General features: G+C 44.7%; 1 protein-coding gene across 1 annotated transcript; it reads right to left on the bottom strand.

The window, feature by feature from the left end:
• Positions 1 to 5294: 5294 nt before the first annotated feature.
• Positions 5295 to 14667, bottom strand: LOC115544229 (ephrin type-A receptor 4a-like; the record flags this gene model as incomplete). Its single annotated transcript, XM_030357095.1, is given in 9 exon segments — positions 5295 to 5577; positions 6142 to 6306; positions 6954 to 7147; positions 9171 to 9320; positions 9848 to 9867; positions 9870 to 9979; positions 10108 to 10175; positions 14089 to 14150; positions 14475 to 14667. Coding segments are annotated over 9 exon segments (1245 nt in total), but the record flags the coding sequence as incomplete, so codon positions are not given.
• Positions 14668 to 20540: the final 5873 nt, after the last annotated feature.

Genomic DNA, 20540 nt, shown 5'->3' with positions numbered 1-20540 from the left:
ACACTTCCACGTCACCTGGACCTAAATCTGAGCCAGTAACTCCCCCCTCCGAACTGTGACTCTGCAGTTTGGCGGGTGCTAGTTTTCCGACACCTGGGCGGGATGGAATGGCCCACCTGGCCGAGAGACCGGCAAAGAAGGCTGAGTGCACCTCCTACAGATGATGGGACCACGAAAAGGCGCTCGGCTTTGCTGCTGAGAGACCTGCAGACGGGAAATGCTCTGAGTCAGTTGGTTCAACTGTTCCTGCTGCAACTTTAGCATTTCCCTCATCTCACACAGCTCCGAGGCTTGAGGCGAACCGACACCTGCCTGATGGCTGCCCTGGACCACACACTGAGCACTGAAGACAGAAGGAACAGAATGACTACGACCTCTAACACCTCCAGGTAAGCCCCCTCGTTCCCACCTGATCGCCTCACTCCTAGCCTCCAGTAAGGTAGCAGTAGGCTGCCTGCGCACAAACTGCTTTAGCTCACGACGAATTGGCCCATCCAGCACATGCTCCACAAATTGATCCCGTAACAATACCTCTGCATTGGGTATGCCACTGGGTGCACGCTGCTTCACAGAGGTCATAAGGCCCATCAATGCGAGGGAAAACTCTAGCAGAGTCTCTCCCTCATGCTGCCGTCGGGAGAAAAATGTCTCTTGTAAAGCTACATACGACTCTGCACACTCATAAAGCTCCTCTAATACCGCAATTATCTAGCTGGGTCTGAACGCTCTTCACTGGGGCGGTACTTAATTTCCTCACGCGCCTCCCCCTCTAGGTGGTCCAATAAGAAGAATGCCTGATCTGATGCAGACAGGCTAGCACCTCCTCCAACCATTCAGCTAACCCTATGCCTGACCTTGCCCTAAATGTGGGACATTTTCTGTCTCTAGGTACAAAAATCAGTCTCTCCGTTGAAGGAGCATTGGCACTGGAGGATGCAGCAGGCGCAAGAAGAACTGGGGGCGCTGTACTAGGGCCAGGCATGGCTGCAACCTGTTCCTGTCTCAGCCCCTCGTTGTCTACCCTTAGCTGAGAGACTAAATCCCTCAGTTCCTGCAACTCTGCCTCAATAACTAAGCCTATACAAGCTACAACCTTCTCTACCGTGAAGAAGAGACCAGGGCAAGGGGAACTGGGCTTGTTGCAGGTCCACAAAACCAGCTGCTGCTTTGCTTCGAAAAGAGAAAAATGAAAAAAAACACAAGTCAGACAGACACTTTAAAGAAACTAATGAAAACTAAAAAAAATAAACCGATTGTACGTCTCTGCTCTCAAATTGCAAATCCTGCCGACAACGCCAGATTGTGGCAGCACGAGCTATGGAGTGATGCCCCTTTTCTTAAGGCAGTATCAGTAGCATTAATTATTGCCAGACAACGCCACCCTGGGAATTTCACCCAGAGATTTATTTTAAGTGGACTAGCACAAATGAAGGAAAGGCACTGAGGTCCGTTACGCAATGAGGCAGAGACGGCAGTTTGATCATACAAAAAGACATTTATACAAAATATCTGTTCTTAAAACTAGAGAATTACTCACTGCGGGGAAAAATGGGGAGAACCTATCAGTGCTGAGACCTACTGTGAACACCTGCATCCAAAGGAAAGGGGGTCCCAGGAACACCACACGTAAAACAATTGAAACAATACAAAAGGGACACCGTGACCAGGACACCAGTCCACCACCGTAGGCTCAGCACCTGAATTGAGGGGGATCGCAGAGCAACCAGTTAGAAAACATAATGGAAACAAAATATTAATAACTAATAAGAGAAATCAATTAAATAAACAAAATCTATAATAAGTAAACACAAGGAGAAATCAGCAAAACAACTCTTACATAACATAACATACACACTTTAAGATGTAGTTGCACCAACTAAAAGAAAAAAGACAGCAACACAACAGGAAAAGGAACAAACTATCGCTAGCCGAATGAACGGCAAAGCGATCGGGTCCGAGTCGGCCCTGACAAGGCAGTAATCACGTGGAAGCAAAGCAGCAGTGGTTTTTATAGGTGGATTAGCCGCCGCTGCATCGCTACTGTCGGCCACCCAGTCGGGCAGTCCCGGCCAACAGGGCATGGAGCAGGGAGCACAACGCTATACGAAAGCGACAGTTCAGTAGGCGGCCTCGGCTATGTATTGATGAGCAGCGCGCAGCCAGCAGCAACATCCAAGTGAGCCCTGTCACTGCACAGAAGCGGAAATGGACGCACAGGAGCTACGTGACCCAGCCTCCGGTAAGCAAGAGCCCGTCACCGCACGGAAGCGGAAATGGAAGCACAGGAGCTACGTGACCCAGCCTCCGGCAAGCAAAAGCCTGAAACCGCACGGAAGCGGAAATGGACGCCCAGACGCAACGTGACCCAGCCTCCGGCAAACAAGAGACCAAAAGGTGCTCTACGCCCGCCTTTATACAATAGTCTCCCACCGTGATTGGCTGGGACTGCCGCACAGCTGACAGTCACCATGACAACAAACTACATGTTGCCACATTAGCATTTGGCGTTGAGTGAACTTGTTGATTCACTTTGGTATGTTGTTTTGGCTTAGCGCCGACTCTGTGCCAGTGAGACGCAGCTGGAACTGTCTCTCTCTTGTCCAGCTACGGGAAGGATACAGTGTAACTTTGATCATCTTGCTGTATCTGAGTGAGCTCAGCAAACTCACCCATCGGCACTGTATCCTGTAGGAGTCCTTTGCATTTTTCTAATGCTGCTAGTCTCGTTTCAAAAATAAAGCCAATGTCTGTTGCAGTTTGGTGCAGTCTGTGCATTTCCCAGTCTCCGTGCCTGAGAAATCCGAATACAGAGGCATGTTGGCGATAGGAAAGTCCAAGGCTTTTTCTGCGGTCTGATCCGGGAGTAAAAAGTGCCAAAATGTATTGTTGAATCGAGCGATTGAGGACGACGGAAACAAACTATATACTGTTAGTAGGGCTGTAACGATACGCGTATCAAACCGAAAATCGCGATACTCAAAGCCACGAACCTGTCTCGCGGTGTGAGAAGGCAGAAGCGCGATATGCCCTTTCTAACTCTTCGGTCAAATTGTCCGATTGAAATTTGCTAATAATTTGTCTAAATAATAGTCTGCTGACAGCGCCCCCTCCTATCGATGCCGTAAATATGTGACGAGATGCCCTCTCTGTGATCACAGCTCTCCGTGGCTATGGAGGATTGCATTTCTCCACAGCCGTCGAAGTCCTCATATGCGATACGATAGACATTTATCCAGAGTGGGCCAAGCGCGAAAAGAATTGCCTGTGTGATCCTGTCTCTATTGTTTTGTGTGATTTGACTGGCAGTTTGTCTGCTTATAGGTCGGAATGAAGCGGCCACCGATTATTGACAGGATGGCTACTTTATTCTACCGGACTCGTTCGCTTCTTCACTAGACACACGCGCTCCCGCTCGCTCTCCTCGCTCGCTGACGTCACTCACACACGCATACGCACACTGCCATTCTCGCGCACACACATATGCTACTCGTAACACTATGCCTCGTTATTGCGACGTTCATGTTTTTCCTCATCTATTGAAAGTTAGGCTATTAAACATGTTGCATCCTATACGGCCTGATTATGTCATTATTTAAGCTACATAGCCTAATAAGAATATTTGAATAAACCAACCAAACAGTTAAAGGGGCCCTATTATGCCTACCAGCAAAAAGCATCCTCCAACTGCAATCTTTGGTTATTTCTTTATTAATTTAGCTATACTTTAATAGTATTCTTTCGGTTCAAATCTGTTCAGTGTTCCAAATTATTTGTTATTAAATGTTACATTAAGATAATTGGTATATAAGTGTTGTTTAAATAAAATGCTTTTTAAATTTAAAAGAATCGTGGGATGTATCGAACCGTGGGTCAAAAATCATGATACAAACCGAATCGTGAATTTGTGTATCGTTACAGCCCTAACTGTTAGGTATTATGATCATGAAATAAAATAAGATAAAGTAGATCTGAACGATGAATTAAGTAGTTTTTTCCAATGCCTAGCGGAGCTTCGGGAAACATGACCTCTCTCTCTGCTGCCTCTCTCGACTCTCGACTAACATTGATATTACTCTTATTGTGTACATAGTTTGGTTTAAATAGTTGCATCTCTTACATTTATTGTAATTATTGTGGCACCGGATTAATTCCCATCTGGGATGAATCAAGTAGCAATAAAGTAGGTCTGCGTTCTCTTGGAATTTTTTTCTAGTGTAGCGCCCCCATGCCATGGCTATGAACATGATATTCTAATTAACCCAAAAGTTAATTGGGACGCTTCCAAGTTCACAGTAAACTGACCACACGCTATATGTGGTAATCTACCCGATTTTATGTTTAGTTATATTGTAGTGTCTTGTAGAACTAAACCCCTAATGTATAGGAATCACTGCATGGTAATGACAATAAAAATACACATAATTTACTATGAAAGATGGTTTCATTGAATTAACACGTTAAACGTTAACAAGAATCATTCTGTGCATCGACCCACAGGTAAATCAATTCACACATGAAATCAAATGCATTTTGGAAATGTTCAAAGCAAAATATAGTCCTATGCCGGCACGAACTATTTATCCCCACGTTGCAGGCCTGTGTCGTCGCTTGGGTACGTTGAGGCCAAAAACAGAACGGCCGCTTCACTCACAGGAGCAAACAAACAAACAAACAATCAAATGTACCTTTCACCTCACTTGGCAGGGTGTGTGTGCGTGCGTGTGGAAGCGATCGGACAGTCGCGGTCCTCGGGTCGACTGGTCCACGCTGGAGTATTATCCAAACCGACCGGCAATGACCCTCATGCTGGCGTCTTATCCAAACGACCGCACGTCCACGTCTGGAGGCAGGCTCAGACCCGGCGCCAAGGGCGGGCCAGACCGGGCCGGGCCCGCCCATTTGGTGTCTTTGCCCCCCCCCCCCGCCCATTTGATGTCTTAATAAAAATAATTAAAAATAAAATGTATTTTACTTTATTTTATTTTTTAAGCTGAGATATACTATATGATGTCAGATACTATTTCAAATCTCAAAAAATAATTGTTAAACTAAATAAAAAATGTGTAGAAAATAGAGACTGTGATTGACATTGTAAACCTATCACTATTCAGAATGCGTCACACGGAACGACAGCGTTAAGCGGCAAATTCAAATCAGTAGCTTTTGAAAATGGATATCAGACGCTGGTTAAAAACTAATGGAACTTATCCGGAAAAAAAACCTGCAGTTACAGTTAGTAAGCCTAAAGTTAGCTTAAACCCTGACCGGGCTGAGCCTCTTGCTGGAGCTGGATTTTAGTTCACACCGCTAGCTGAAACAACGCAGCTGCCACTAGCCCTCTCCTCCGAGACCTTGCCTTTTACCTCTGACTCCGACCTGCCAACACCTACCGCCTGCTCCTCGCCTCCACCAGCATCCAGCTCTTCTTTACCTGTCCCATCGCCGCTGTCACCACACCTGCTACTACGAGCAGCCTCCGCCTCAACCTCCGCCTCCGCGGCCTCCAACTCGCCTCCATCACGGGGATCCGGCTCAACAGCCGGTACTGCTGCTGCAATAGGGCCAGCTACACACGCTCTAAGAGCATCAGAGACTCACGCCTCGTTTCCACATACGTACATTCTCGTATGCGATCCAACCGTCTACGAAAGAAAGTCCATTCATTCCTATGTGATTCTCCGTAATGTCCGTTTTTCCTCCGAGACTCCTCCCCTCCGTAACATTTCTGTCCGGTATGTCCGTAATATACGTTCAAAAAATTTAACTTTCGCCGTCGTTTTACGGAGATACCGTATGAAAGTTTTTTTGTTTTTCACAAAACTTGTAGGCCAAGTACCTTGCAGGCCAAACTCCTCAGCGATCTCTTTCCAAGCCTGTTGGTTTTGTTTTTATCTCTGTATATGTCGATCCTCATGTTCCAAAGTACCGGTCTCCTATCCGCTTATCCGGGGTCGGGTCGCGGGGGGAGCAGCTCATGCAGGGGGCCCCAGACTTCCCTTTCCCGGGCCACATTGACTAACTCTGACGGGGGGATCCCGAGGCGTGGCCCGCCCTTGGCGCCGGGTCTGTTCCCTATGGAAAAATTGCCGATTTAATACGCGTCTTACGCGGGTAACGCGGTTGGTGTGGCCGTACCTTTACTCTGAGGTCATTTGTGCAACCGTCTCCAATGAGGAGAATCCCCCGTCCATAAAGAGCTCAGTGTAGCGACCCATCTTGATCGAGTCCAGCCAGTCCCCCACACTCTGGCTCAGAGTGGTATGGTCCACCTCCACACTGGCATGTTCCACCAAGAGGTTTGAAACCCTGAGGGAGGGAGGGAGGGAGGGAGGAAGGAAGGAAGGAAGGAAGGAAGGAAGGAAGGAAGGAAGGAAGGAAGGAAGGAAGGAAGGAAGGCACATTTTTCATTGTTTTGGCGCTTTTCGTTTGTCAAAATAGTTAGATTGTAATTGATCTAGGTTTTGAGATTGTAATCTGTCAGCCTTAAATAATAATTATAAAATAGGTTCTTTAATTTGCTATATTTTCAATGCTATAGCAACGTCATAAGGCTCGATAGCTGACGACAAACGTAGCGGCCATTCTAAACAACGAACATGATATGGACCAATATTGATATTCATGAATACGTCGTTCTGGTTCCATTTATCCTCCAGGCTAGACCACACTAGGTACCTAGAGCCTTCTCCATCAGAGGAAGACACCAGAACACAGAGCAAGCCTGGTGAGGCTTAACTGCACAACAGACGGTAATATAGATGATACTATCTCCTGCCCTCTGAAGGAGTACCACAACAGAGCCTTGAGCATGTCTGTGAGGGGACATCATCCTGTAGGGATCACACCCCCTAACAGACTCTCATCACTACCCGCCTCCACCAGCCGTGCACCAACCCCTCTCTTAGGGGTTGGTGCACGGCGATTGGTGATTGTTGTGAGTGTGGCCTCCTGACCTGTGGGAAAAGTTGACCAGCTTCTTCAGTGAGCTGGGGTTGCGGATCAGCTTGTCCAGCACACACACAATCTCGTCAAACTTGGGCCGCGTGCTGCGCTCCCGCTGCCAGCAGTCCATCATGAGAAGGTAAAGGGCCTCGGGGCAGTCCATGGGCCCTGGGAGACGGTAGCTCTCATCCACTGCCTTGATCACCTGCAGAGGGGACCAGAGGCGTGAGTGGGGAGCCAGCGGGGTCTGGTGCAGGGAGAGCAGGTAGATCAGTGAGGGGAAGCCAGAGGGTCCAGTGCAGACAGATCAGTGACTGGGGGGCCAGGGGGTCTGGTGCAGGGAGAGCAGGTAGATCAGTGACTGGGGGGCCAGGGGGTCTGGTGCAGGGAGAGCAGGTAGATCAGTGACTGGGGGGCCAGGGGGTCTGGTGCAGGTAGATCAGTGACTGGGGGGCCAGGGGGTCTGGTGCAGGTAGATCAGTGACTGGGGGGCCAGGGGGTCTGGTGCAGGTAGATCAGTGAGGGGGGGGCCAGGGGGTCTGATGCAGGGACCTTTCTAATAACAATTGATTTGATGTGACATTTTAACATATATAACAGTATTTAGGAGTATTGAATAGCATTGGAATGGAGAAGAGTTGTGTCTGATGCAAGCGTTCAAATTAAAAAACTGCAGAGGTCCTGAGGGCCGGATCTATGGTGTGGCGCAGAAGAAAATTCTACAAAGATTTGGTAGGAATGGAGATTTCTTTAATATATATTCTCTTTGGCCCCACTTTAGGGCAATATGGTGCCCACAATTCACTCACAGGTTTATTTGATTGGTGTTGGATATAGCTCTAGGCATCTTTTTTGGATGCAGCAAGCAGTAAGTCACCAGAACAGTATGAGTGTGGTTTGATGTAACAATTTTACTTTGAGAAGAGGGAGAGGGCTTATGAGACGAGATGTGGGCACCTAGTTCTGAGAACACAAGAACAGAATGCAGGGAATTCCACTTTCAAGACACACACACAGACACACATACACACACACATAGACAGAGAAAGAGGGGGGAGGAGGAGGTAGAGAGGTAGAGAGAGAGAGAGGTAGAGAGAGAGAGGTAGAGAGAGAGAGACGTAGAGAGAGGTAGAGGTAGAGAGAGAGAGAGAGAGGGAGAGAGAGAGAGGTAGAGAGAGAGAGGTAGAGGGAGAGAGAGAGAGAGATATTGTGAGTTTGTGGGAATAACAGATGATGGAGAGAGATAGAGGGTGTGAGAAACATAGATAGACTCAGGGAGATAGATAGAGTGAGAAACATAGATAGAATCAGAGAGATGGAACTTATAAATGTGAAATGACTTAATAAAAATCCAAATGATAAAAGTAAAAAAATAAATAAAATAAAACCTTCCCAGCATACAATTAAAAACTATTGAAATTTTTGCAATCAAGTAATACTAACAAACATATCAATATGTGGGGATTCATTCCCACATATTGAATCCCATATCATTCATTAATTCACTGGCAATGAGAGTGGGGGAGAGAGATGATTACAGCTGATGGATAGAGTGAGAAGGAAAGACAAAATCAGCAATACAGACAGAAGTTCTGGCAGAAGGGTTGGGCTAGGGGTGAGAGAGGTTGAGGTTCTGTATCATGTGGTAAATCATGTGGTAAAACAACTCTATTTCAAGAAGATCAGAAAAAATCCTGCATATCGCTTTCAATTAAACATCAAAGACCTAACTATCTCTCCTCACCGCCCTCTCCTCTCCTTTCCCCTCTCCTCTCCTCTCTTCCTCTCTCCTCTCGAGACATCTGCCAGACAGACTAGAAGCTTAGTTAGAAAATGAGCAGCAGGATGAAGAGGTCATGTGTGGGTCGTGTGTGTTAGTGGTTGGGAGTGTGTAACTTTATATAAATAACACCTCTGGGGCTGTTTTCAGTATTTCACTGGTGTGACACAGTTCATGATTTCATGCTAATGCCTTCTGTGCATATCTCTCCCACTCACTTTAAAGCTTGCTCTACTTCTCTTTCTCTCTCTCCAAACTCAAAGTTCCTACTGTAGTAAAACTATATTGAAACTTTTTTCTGTTATTCTCCTCACTTCACACTGGCCTGTGCAGACTCCCTACCTACCTATTCTAGCCTAATCAATCAATCCTTCAATCTATCAATCATCTTTATTATCTATCCATTCATCAACCTATCTGGCTGTGGCTGTAGCTGTGACATACTCACATCCTGATTGGACATCTCCCAGTAGGGCCTCTCGCCGTATGACATCACCTCCCACATGACGATGCCGTTGCTCCACACGTCACTGGCCGACGTGAACTTTCTGTAGGCGATGGCTTCCGGAGCCGTCCAGCGAATAGGAATCTTCCCACCCTGTGACATCACAAGTTCAAGTTCAAAGTTTAAGTTCAAAAGCTTTATTTGTCAAACATGTTGCCATATTAGAAATCGTCTTTGATTGAAGGCAATCTGTTCTCTAATTGTGTGTACATGTGCTGCAAGTAGATTCCACATCAACGTTCCAACAGCAGAAACTGAAGGCGCTTCTATGGGACCACCATTGTAATTTTAGTAAGCCATTTCAAACCATTTCACCATCTGACCTCTTGCGTCAACACCAGAGGCAGGGTTCCACCCCCACGACTGGCGAATAGAACAGCCTAACAGGGGCTACAGACCGCTGGATAGGCACATCTATCTATCATACATCTGGGTTGTGGATGGATTAGAACTGAAGCTTGTCTGCACTATAACTTGTAATAGATTATATAAAATGTCCTCCTGTATTTGATTCCCACCAACAGTAAGAAAGGTGTTATTGCTGCTGTTACTGAAACACACACACACACACAAACCCACGCACACACATAAATAACCACCAACCCCAACCAGAGTCGTACCCGGGTGGTGTACTCGGCCTCGGGTCATCCTCCAGGACTCTGGAAAGGCCGAAGTCGGACACCTTGCAGACCAGGTTGCTGTTCACCAGAGCTGCCAGGTCTCTGTGCACATAGCCCATCTCCGACAGGTACCTGTCATACACAGCAGCAGGGTGACTCATCTTCATTTCAAACGCACTATTGTGTGTATGTGCATGCGTGTGTATGTATATGATAGAGAGAGAGAGAGAGAGAGTGTGAGTGTGTGAGCTTCTGTGTACCTCATGCCTGATGCGATGCCTCGCAGCATGCCGACCAACTGTATGACCGTGAACTGTCCGTCGTTCTTCTGCAACGAAGAAGAAAATGACATCAGCCTCAGGGCTTCCCGATCGATGCTTACCTCACGCTTCAACATACACCTCTGTTCTGACAACCAGTATTATTATTATAACCTTTTTATGATTAACATCAAGTACAGTGAGACAATTGGTTAACTTTGTCCTTCCCTCGGACATAACTGGATTGGCTATTTGACGAATGGATAAGAGATGAAGGGTTGATTGTTACTAAGCCCCAGACAGAACCCAGACAGACCCCCACCTCCTTCACAGTTATGAAGGACCACACTGGAGCGTCCAGCTGAGGCAGAAGCGATTAGCTGCCTCCCGTTGCCATGGTGAGTGTGTTTGCTTTGGTGTGACGTATGGAGCGAATGTTCATACATTTTCAGCTCTAACCACCGGCAGGCCATTACTACGACCTGTAGCGAACCCTGTCACATGAGGGCTGATCTTACCAGCTTCATATCTAATCCCTTTGAATAATGGGATTCATCTGTCTCATCCCTAACTGGTCCGGTGCTGCTGCCGCTAGGCTCAGAAACCGACATATTAGACCTTACACACTCAGGAATGTACAGTATACCTTACCTTAAGGTCATTCACAAAGCCCTGTTTGTCTAACTCCTAACTGCTCCTTAATGACATGTCTTTGTACTATCTAACCCCTACATGCTCCTTAAAGACCCGCCTTCTGTACTGTCTAACCCCTAACCGCACCTTAATGCTCTGTCTCTATACTGTCTAACACCTACCTGCTCCTTAATGACCCGTCTCTGTACTGTCTAACTCCTACCAGTCAAATGAACTACAATAACTAGGATGTGCTTTATGTAAGGCATATGGCAATATGCCAAATACCTTCTACATCATGCCAACTACACCTGGAAGAAAATTTGGAGTTCTAGGCCTAAACCTTTGGGAGTTAATGGAGTTTTTATGGTGTGTTGTCACTGGCGGCACAAACCTCTCCAAAATGTCTCCAAAATGGCCAAATTGTGCCAAATGCATTTACTCACTTCTGTGACACTGGAAACATTACTGAAGCATTTTGGTGACTATAAAACCTTTCTCCATGATTCAAAACATAATTTTTTCACACATTCATTTGATATGGCCATATTGAGACATTGTCATGTGATGAGACACTACCGGATAGTAACCATCATAGAAAAATGACAGAATATACTGGACTGAATTTCAAACAAGGATTTTATTATTCTGCAATATACTATTATTATACTATTATATATAATATTATTATATTATTATACATTGACCTACAAACACAATGCAATGCACAAATGTCACCAAATATAATGAAGAAATATATAAATGCAATTCAATGGGGTGTTATTTACATAGAAAACAAATAAACAAAATATATATGTATTTATATTATGTCATTTTTTCATTTATATATATAATGTATACTATATAACTATACTGTATTGTTCACTGTAAGCATAAAAACCCACACACAAAAATACACATAGATGGCGTCACTCACCGATCTAAGACGTCGTCTAATTGTTGTTTGAACATCTCCTCTATCTCAGAGTCATATTGGCTGTCTTCGCTGTCCTCGGATGAAGCCAAAATCAAAGCGAGGGCTTCTTCATGGGTGTAATATTTTGTTTTCTTCGTTGATTTCGCCATTGTAAATGGCGAAATCAATTGCGTTGTAAATGGCGAAAGCTGTGTGCGTCGTGCGTCCTGGTCCGCTGGAGGCTCTCTCCTGCGCAAAGCGAGTTGTCTGCCGTGATGACGCAGCTGTATATCTCGGCTCATACGTATCACACCTGGACACGCCTGGTAGCGTTGGAAAGGTAAACTCATTGGCTAGAAGCCCAAGTGATTGATATATCAATAGCCAATACGCTGTCCCTATACTAAAGCCGCAAAACAAAGTAAACAAAGCCCATTGGCCCTTCGAACTGGGAGCGCTCCATCTACTTCACGGGCTGTACCGGGGTGAAAACTGAACAGAAAAAGACGGGGACACTTTTATTTTGTAGCCAGCAAAGTGATGAAAACAAGAATACCCAACAACTCCATACTGGAGGTAGAGAAAATATCGATACGGCTTCGAAAATCTGGATGTTAGTTGACGAACAAAGTTTGGAGATGGTAAACAAATGGACTTTACACGACAATATTCACAAGCTGGAATAATTTTATGAAAAACCATTTGGATGCTTTTGATCAGTGGATTCTCACGGACAATTGGAATATAAATAATTGAGGAATGGACACATATTACGGTTCTCCGATTGCTTCAAAGGTAGGGAGTCGCTCTGTTTTTTGGCATTTCCGGTTTACCATGCTGGTAAATATCAATGATTGATGGTTTTGTGCTCATGATTTATAGAAAAAACAACTGGATGAATAAATTGTGGAGATTCTACCCTTTCTAACGACGTATAGAATGTCTGTAATGATGAAAGTTGAAGCGGGTTATGTCGCTGCGTAGTGGAAACATGTGGTCAACAAACACAAATCGCCCACCGGTGGGCGAATGGGTCTTAAGAGGTTAATTTATCCTCTGGGCCAATAACAGGTTGTTAAAGAATGTCCTCTAAAAGTGTGACAGATTACATTCTAACATTATGGGAAGGATCCCAACAAAGAAATACAACTTGTTTCTTTAGCTTGGATTAATCAGGTCCGTTTGTTATTGAGAAGTCGGTGGGAGGAGTCTGGCTTTGAGGTCTTGTGAGAGATTAGTTGTTGCAGGAAGAGAACAGTGGAAAGGTGAGTGAGGAGGGGAACTTTCTTTTGTGTTGGACTACAGAAAGCATCACCTTGTGTTGTCTAAAACAGTTTGGTGAAAGAGATGAGATGAGATGTAATGACAATAGTGAAAAGTCCAATTGAGACATCTCCTTCAAAGAGACTTGGTTGGACACAATAACAAAGCCGGATCAAGCGAAAGATAAAGAACAAAATTGTATTTCTCTTTAGGATCCCTTCCATAATGTTCCAATATAAACATTCTCCATATTCTGAAACAATAATTTATATTCAATATTAATCCTGTTATATTCTTCTTCTTATAACCCGGTTCATCTCCTGTTCCTCTATGGTTCCTCTTTGTTCCTCTCCTGTTCCTTTCCTGTCCTCTCCTGTTCCTCTATGGTTCCTCTTTGTTCCTCTCCTGTTCCTTTCCTGTTCCTCTCCTGCTCCTCTATGGTTCCTCTACTGTTCCTCCATGGTTCCTCGCCAGCTCCTCTATGGTTCCTCTCCTGCTCCTCTATGGTCCCTCTACTGTTTCCAAATTCTTCCTATATGGTTCCTCTACTGTTCATCTATGGTTCCTCTACTGTTCCTCTATGGTTCCTCTCCTGTTCCTCTACGGTTCCTCTATGGTTCCTCTATGGTTCCTCTCCTGTTCCTTTCCTGTTCCTCTCCTGCTCCTCTATGGTCCCTCTACTGTTCCTCTATGGTTCCTCTCCTATTCCTCTATGGTTCCTCTCCTGTTCCTATATAGTTCCTCTACTGTTCCTCTATGGTTCCTCTCCTGTTCCTATATAGTTCCTCTACTATATATACTGTTCCTCTATGGTTCCTCTCCTATTCCTCTATGGTTCCTCTCTTGTTCCTCTATGGTTCCTCTCCTGTTCCTCTATGGTTCCTCTCCTATTCCTCTATGGTTCCTCTCCTGTTCCTCTATGGTTCCTCTCCTGCTTCTCTATGGTTCCTATATGGTTCCTATATGGTTCCTCTATGGTTCCTCTCCTGTTCCTATATAGTTCCTCTCTGGTTCCTCTATGGTTCCTCTCTTCTTCCTCTCTGGTTCCTCTATGGTTCCTCTCCTGTTTCTCTATGGTTCCTCTCCTGTTTCTCTATGGTTCCTCTCTTGTTCCTCTATGGTTCCTCTCCTGCTTCTCTATGGTTCCTCTATGGTTCCTCCCCTCCTACCTTGAGGAAGGAGTCCAGAGAGCCGTTCTCCATGTACTCTGTTATGATCATCACTGGCTTGCCTGGAAAAAAATATAACAACAACTACTGAGCCAAGAACCATGATGAATGAAGCAAGTCAGGATTGAAGTCAACTCAATTCATTCTGTGTATAAAATTAATTAAAGGGGTTCCAATGAACAATATTATGGTTCCTGGAAAAACAAAAGGAACAAAAGAGCCAAATGGAGAAAAGTAATCAGAAGCTGAAAGGAAGCTTCAACATTGGTTAAGGAATACAGTTCATACAGTGAACTTAGATTGATCCTTCCAGCACCATGGGGCTCAGCGGCCGCTCTCGGCTCCATCCTGTTTCTAAAGCTGGGCGACCATCCTGCCTGACTCACTCTTGGTGATCATCACACCCTCCAGGTGTATGATGTTGGGGTGGTCGAACTGGCCCATGATGGACGCCTCCCACAGGAAGTCCCGCCTCTGCTGCTCGCTGTAGCCTGCCTTCAGCGTCTTGATGGCCACCTGGAACTCCCGTTTCCCTGGCAACTGTAGGGGCCCGCTGCACACCTCTCCGAACTCACCTGGACAGAGAGATTAACTGGTGGGGGCTTAACTCAAAATCCGTGGTGGTCTGACGGAATCACTTAAATTATCCGTGATGTGGCCATGGAATTTGCTCCAATGCAAGTTAATGACACTGTGTTATTCCGTGGCACACAGGCAGATCCCCGTTTCAACGAGCGAGTCTACCACGGGCGCCTAACTCAAAATCCGTGGTGGTCTCACTGAAACACTTGAATTGTCCGTGATGTGTGTGTGTGTGTGTGTGTGTGTGTGTGTGTGTGTGTGTGTGTGTGTGTGTGTGTGTGTGTGTGTGTGTGTGTGTGTGTGTGTGTATGAGAGAGAGAGAGAGAGAGAGAGAGAGAGAGAGAGAGAGAGAGAGAGAGAGAGAGAGAGAGAGAGAGAGAGAGAGAGAGAGAGAGACAGAGACAGAGACCGACCTGGTATCACGCCAAAGCGTGAAGCATTGGTCCACCTCGCAAGACGTGTTCAGTGTCACGCTTTGCCTGACTAAAGCGTGAGGAGTAGACGCTTTCTTCCGCTCATCTAAATGAATGGAGGAATAGCACCAACAGGGGGCGCGACCTTCTCCCAGCATTTGGTGAAATGTTCCGTAGCCTATATTAATCTTTATTATCTGAATGGGAAATGCAATATCTTAGGACAGATATGCCATTAAATGCGTTTCTAATTACATTTCTAGCGATGAATATACTTTTTACTTGCACTTCAGTCAGTGATTGTGTCTGATCTTTAATTTTATAGTTATTAGGACGATTTCATTGGCTCGCTTGCATGTTTCAACGACGTCAGGTTGCTAGGGACGCTGCTTTCGCTAAACAGCTCACATGTTTTCTGCGGTTGTGTTATTGAACCGTTACTTTATGTAACTTTTAATGATATCATATTGTTAGAAACTCATATCTGAGAGCCAACCTAGTCGCCAAAAGCATACGTTGACAGTGTACGTTTCCTGTGAACACTGGATTACGTCGCATTTCAACATAAAATAGCGCGTCATACCTACAGTATGTATTGTATAATCTTTATGAAAACTCAGTCAGAGCTATTAAACACCAGAGGATGGGCGGGGTTGGGCCGTGGACACACACACACACACACACACACACACACACACACACACACACACACACACACACACACACACACACACACACACACAATGCATTTCGCTGCCAGAACAACAAAAAAAATAAAAGAAAAAGTTCCCTCAAATATTATTACTGTCCAAACATTGGCCAAAATGGAATATCTTTTGTTTGGGCTGCTTCTAGGACATTTTGGGTGGATTTTGAACGGTATGTGTGCAGGACGTTTTTTGCAGGACCTGGCAACCCTGCGCTGTTGCCCGAGGTGATGAAATGCTCCGATACCGATCTGGATCCATGGCAAAAGACTTGTTTGGTATATTTAAGAGGCAGCTTGGATGTTTTTATTTTCTGCAGTTTAGAATTCTTCTATAACCTATTTTTGAAAGCAAAACACCAAGCTCATTGATTTAACGAGGCAGGGTTATTTGAAACAATTTATTAAATAAATATTTGTGAGAGGTCATTCCTTCTCCTGAGTTTGCTTCCTATTTATGTACACCCCTACTGCCAACAAGCATCCCCCCCTCCCCATATGGATTTGGAGAATTGTTGCCACGTCCCAGTGGTGGAGGTATCATATATATGAAAGAGGGCATTCAATTATACTACAATGATCAATTAGGAGGCCGAAGCCCTAAAGGAAGTGATGCAATAGGTGACTGAGTCGAGAACATTTCAGTAAGCTGTACCTTGGGGTCTCTTATATATCAAAGGGGGTCTCAAAGGACGCATACGCTTCAACCTGTGGCTCCAGCCATACAGGAAATTACTCAGCAAGTGCTCCATCTTGTTGCACCTCACCCAGCGGCTCGCTTGCAAGATTTTGGCCTGAAGTTCTTCCAAGACCTACACCCTAGCCATCCAACATGCATATCTGAGAATCAGGCCTCTCTTTAATAATGAAAAAAAGTTATGAGAGAAATAAACATTAACTTTTTGCTATCTCATAATCGGCGTGGTGCCGGCTCCTTTTGACCTTTTGACCCCAGACTCCAAAAACGTGGCCACAGGCCAGCTGTGTCTACACACCTTAAGCCACAAATGTACACCTCCATCCCACAAAAAATGGGGACTAGAAACTAACCTCTGTCTTATGTAAATTTACTGTACTGTTGGAGGTCACGCCCCTTTTCCGGCCTTTTCGAGATAGCAATCTAGGGATGCTAAAGTGTTTACACACATTTCCCAGGGCCCGGAGAACGACATATCCGAGATTTGGAGTTCTAGCCCTTAAAGAAAAAAGGTTTTCCCAAATGGACTGTCATTTGGACAAAGCCCCTCAGAAGTGTTGCCTGCAAGATCTAATGGTTCAGAATGTGGTGGAAAAACGGGGGGGGGCCTTTCCTGCCCGAAACTTGGCCCGGTCAGACCCCGAGGGCAGGCCCCCCCTTCCTGCCCTCAAGGGCCAAGTTTCGGTGCGGGGGTCCCAGTTAGGCCCTAGAATAAGGTATTCAAATTTCAGGGCGGTAGGACCTTCCTTTCACAAAAACTGTTTTTTTACTGAAATGTTCTCGACTCAGTCACCTATTGCATCACTTCCTTTAGGGCTTCGGCCTCCTAATTGATCATTGTCGTATAATTGAATGCCCTCTTTCATATATATGATACCTCCACCACTGGGACGTGGCAACAATTCTCCAAATCGATATGGGGAGGGGGGGGATGCGTGTGGACAGTGGGGGTGTACACTAGACATAAATAGGAGGCAAACTCAGGAGAAGGAATGACCTCTCCCAAATATTTATTGAATAAATTGTTTCAAATAACCCTGCCTCGTTAAATCAATGAGCTTGGTGTTTTGCTTTCAAAAATAGGTTATAGAAGGAGTCTAAACTGCAGAAAATAAAAACATCCAAGCTGCCTCTTAAATATACCTTGGAATATCTGTCTATTTTTTAACCATCGGACCCTAGTTTACGACAATAGAATACCACCCTACACACTCAGGAGATAACTGATATTTAAATGATTATGACCATGAAGTCTTTATTTGCATGGGTTTACATTTTTTTCTGTGTAGCATGGAAAAATCTGGGAAAAACTCCCATTCAGAATGCATTGGTTTACATTTCGTTCTTTGGAGCACGGTTATTTGTATTTATTCATTTATTTTCAGTTTTTTAGGAGGTGCTTCAAGGATGCCAATTTTTCTGCAATAATCCAAAATCCAATGGAAGAACCTGTTGGCTTTTTGTCAAGGGAACCCAGGGCGACGCTCACATATGTTGGCCAACATACGTCATCCCTCCACCACTCGATACTTTAAAAACACATGTTCAAGTTGAATGATAATGTATGAATTTATTCTTTATTCTGCCATAGTATTTATTGAAAGAGTGGTTGGGGGGGGGTTGGGCATACAAGTCTTTTGGCCATGGATCCAGATCGGTTTCGGAGCATTTCTGCACCTCGTGCAACAGTGCAGGGTTGCCAGGTCCTGCAAAAAACGTCCTGCCCACATACCGTTCAAAATCCACCCAAAATGTCCTAGAAGCAGCCCAAATAAAAGATATTCCATTTTGGCCAATGTTTGGAAAGTAATAATATTTGAGGGAATTTTTTCTTTTTTTTTTGTTGTTTTAGCAGCAAAATGCATTGTGTGTGTGCGTGTGCGTGTGCGTGTGCGTGTGCGTGTGCGTGTGCGTGTGTGTGTGTGTGTGTGTGTGTGTGTGTGTCCACGGCCCAACCCCGCCCATCCTCTGGTGTTTAATAGCTCTGACTGAGTTTTCATAAAGATTATACAATACATACTGTAGGTATAACACGCTATTTTACGTTGAAATGCGACGTAATCCAGTGTTCACAGGAAACGTACACTGTCAACGTATGCTTTTGGCGACTGGGTTGGCTCTCAGATATATGTGTTTCTAACAAGATGATATCAATAAAAGTTACATAAAGTAACGGTTCAAAAACACAAACGCAGAAAAAACGTGAGCTGTTTAGCGAAAGCAGCGTCCCTAGCAACCTGACGTCGTTGAAACATGCAAGCGAGCAAATAAAATCGTCCTAATAACTATAAAACTAAAGATCAGACACAATCACTGACTGAAGATTATGCAAGTAAAAAGTATATTTCTCGCTAGAAATGTCATTAGAAAAACGTTTAATGGTGCTAAAATATTGCATTTCCCATTCAGATAAAGATTAATAAAGATCATACACATTCACTTGCTGAAGATGAAAGGAAAATGTATATTTCTCGCTAGAAATGTCATGAGAAACACATTTTAACAATTTAATAGATTCCGTCAGACCACCACGGATTTTGAGTTAAGCCCCCGCCGTGGTCAACTCAGTGAAACGGGAATCTGTGTGTGTGCCACCGAATATCAGTGTCATTTACTTGCATTGGAGCAACTTCCGTGGACACATCACGGACAATTTAAGTGTTTCAGTGAGTCCACCACAGACTTTGAGTTAAGCGCCCGTGGTAGACTCGCTCGTTGAAACGGGGATCTGTGTGTGTGCCACGGAATATCAGTGTAATTAAATTGCATTGGAGCAAATTCCGTGGACACATCACGGACAATTTCGGTGTTTCAGTGAGACCACCACGGATTTTGAGTTAAGCGCCCGTGGTCGACTCGCTCGTTGAAACGGGGATCTGTGTGTGTGCCACGGAACATCAGTGTCATTAACTTGCATTGGAGCGAATTCCGTTCGCAAATCACGGAAATCGGTGTGTTTCCGTGATGATCCCACGGATTTCGAGTTAAGCGTCCGTGGTCATTTCACGGATCCCTGTGAGACCAGGTTGCAACAGACTTTTTGCAACTAAACTTTTTGGCTTACACCGAAGGAAAATCGCGCACGCACGCACGCACGCACGCACGCACGCACGCACGCACGCAACCAAAACAGAACCGATTCAAATCCTGCCGTTATTTGATTTCCTCATGTGACTGTTACTCCTTGCTCGGCGGACGTAGTTTATAGGCTCCGGGTGTGTCTGCCTCTGGTTCTGGAACTTTTGTTTCTATTGTAGAAATACAAACTCATGTACAGCAGTTAGTTGTTCAAAAACATAGTTCCTATAATTCTATTTTTAATTGTTCTAATGGAAGTCCATTATGGGACCCTAGAACTGTAAGTGTAAGCATGAATTTAACCGTAAGCATTACGTGCAAAGTTAGCTGTGTCAGAGTGATACACGGTACTCATCTTGCTTCTGGAAACAGTGGACCTGAAAATTGTATGCGTTTCAAATATGTTTGTATTATAATTGATAATGCCTCATTTGTATTCCTTCATCTAACCAATTCTATTTAGTGCTTGTACAGATTTTAAATTTTTGTTTTGAGTTCCTTATTCCCATTCCTTATTCTGAGCTGATTTCAACCTTCAACCTTGATTTAATATTCACACTACATCCCTCCTTGCGCATTGCTTCAGCCATGCGCATTAAATTAACCAATCCTAAAAACGGTGTAGTGCAACCAAGTTGAAGTTCCTTTCCTTAATCATTTGTACATAAACCAATCTATTGTGAAGAGAAATGAAGACCAGTACATACAAAACCAAAGGTCGATAGTGGTGGGTCTATGCAGCCGTCTTGAGACCACGCTGTTCTTAAATGCAGCAACCCGTAAATGTTTCATGAGTCAGTATACCTGTGTGCTGTAACTTATCAGACTAAAAAAAAATATCAGACTATGAAACGCTGACGTTGTATCAAAGCGTTACAGCAGTAGCAGTGGCATTTGAAAGGTGAACCCATTACTTCTGAATCTAAATTGAGCCTATATTGTCCCTGGCGAGCAGATGTATCGCTAATCCATTTCT

The sequence above is a fragment of the Gadus morhua genome, chromosome 5 (genome assembly GCF_902167405.1).
Source record: "Gadus morhua chromosome 5, gadMor3.0, whole genome shotgun sequence".
Taxonomy (NCBI): domain Eukaryota; kingdom Metazoa; phylum Chordata; class Actinopteri; order Gadiformes; family Gadidae; genus Gadus; species Gadus morhua.
This window is presented reverse-complemented; position numbering and strand designations above follow the sequence as displayed.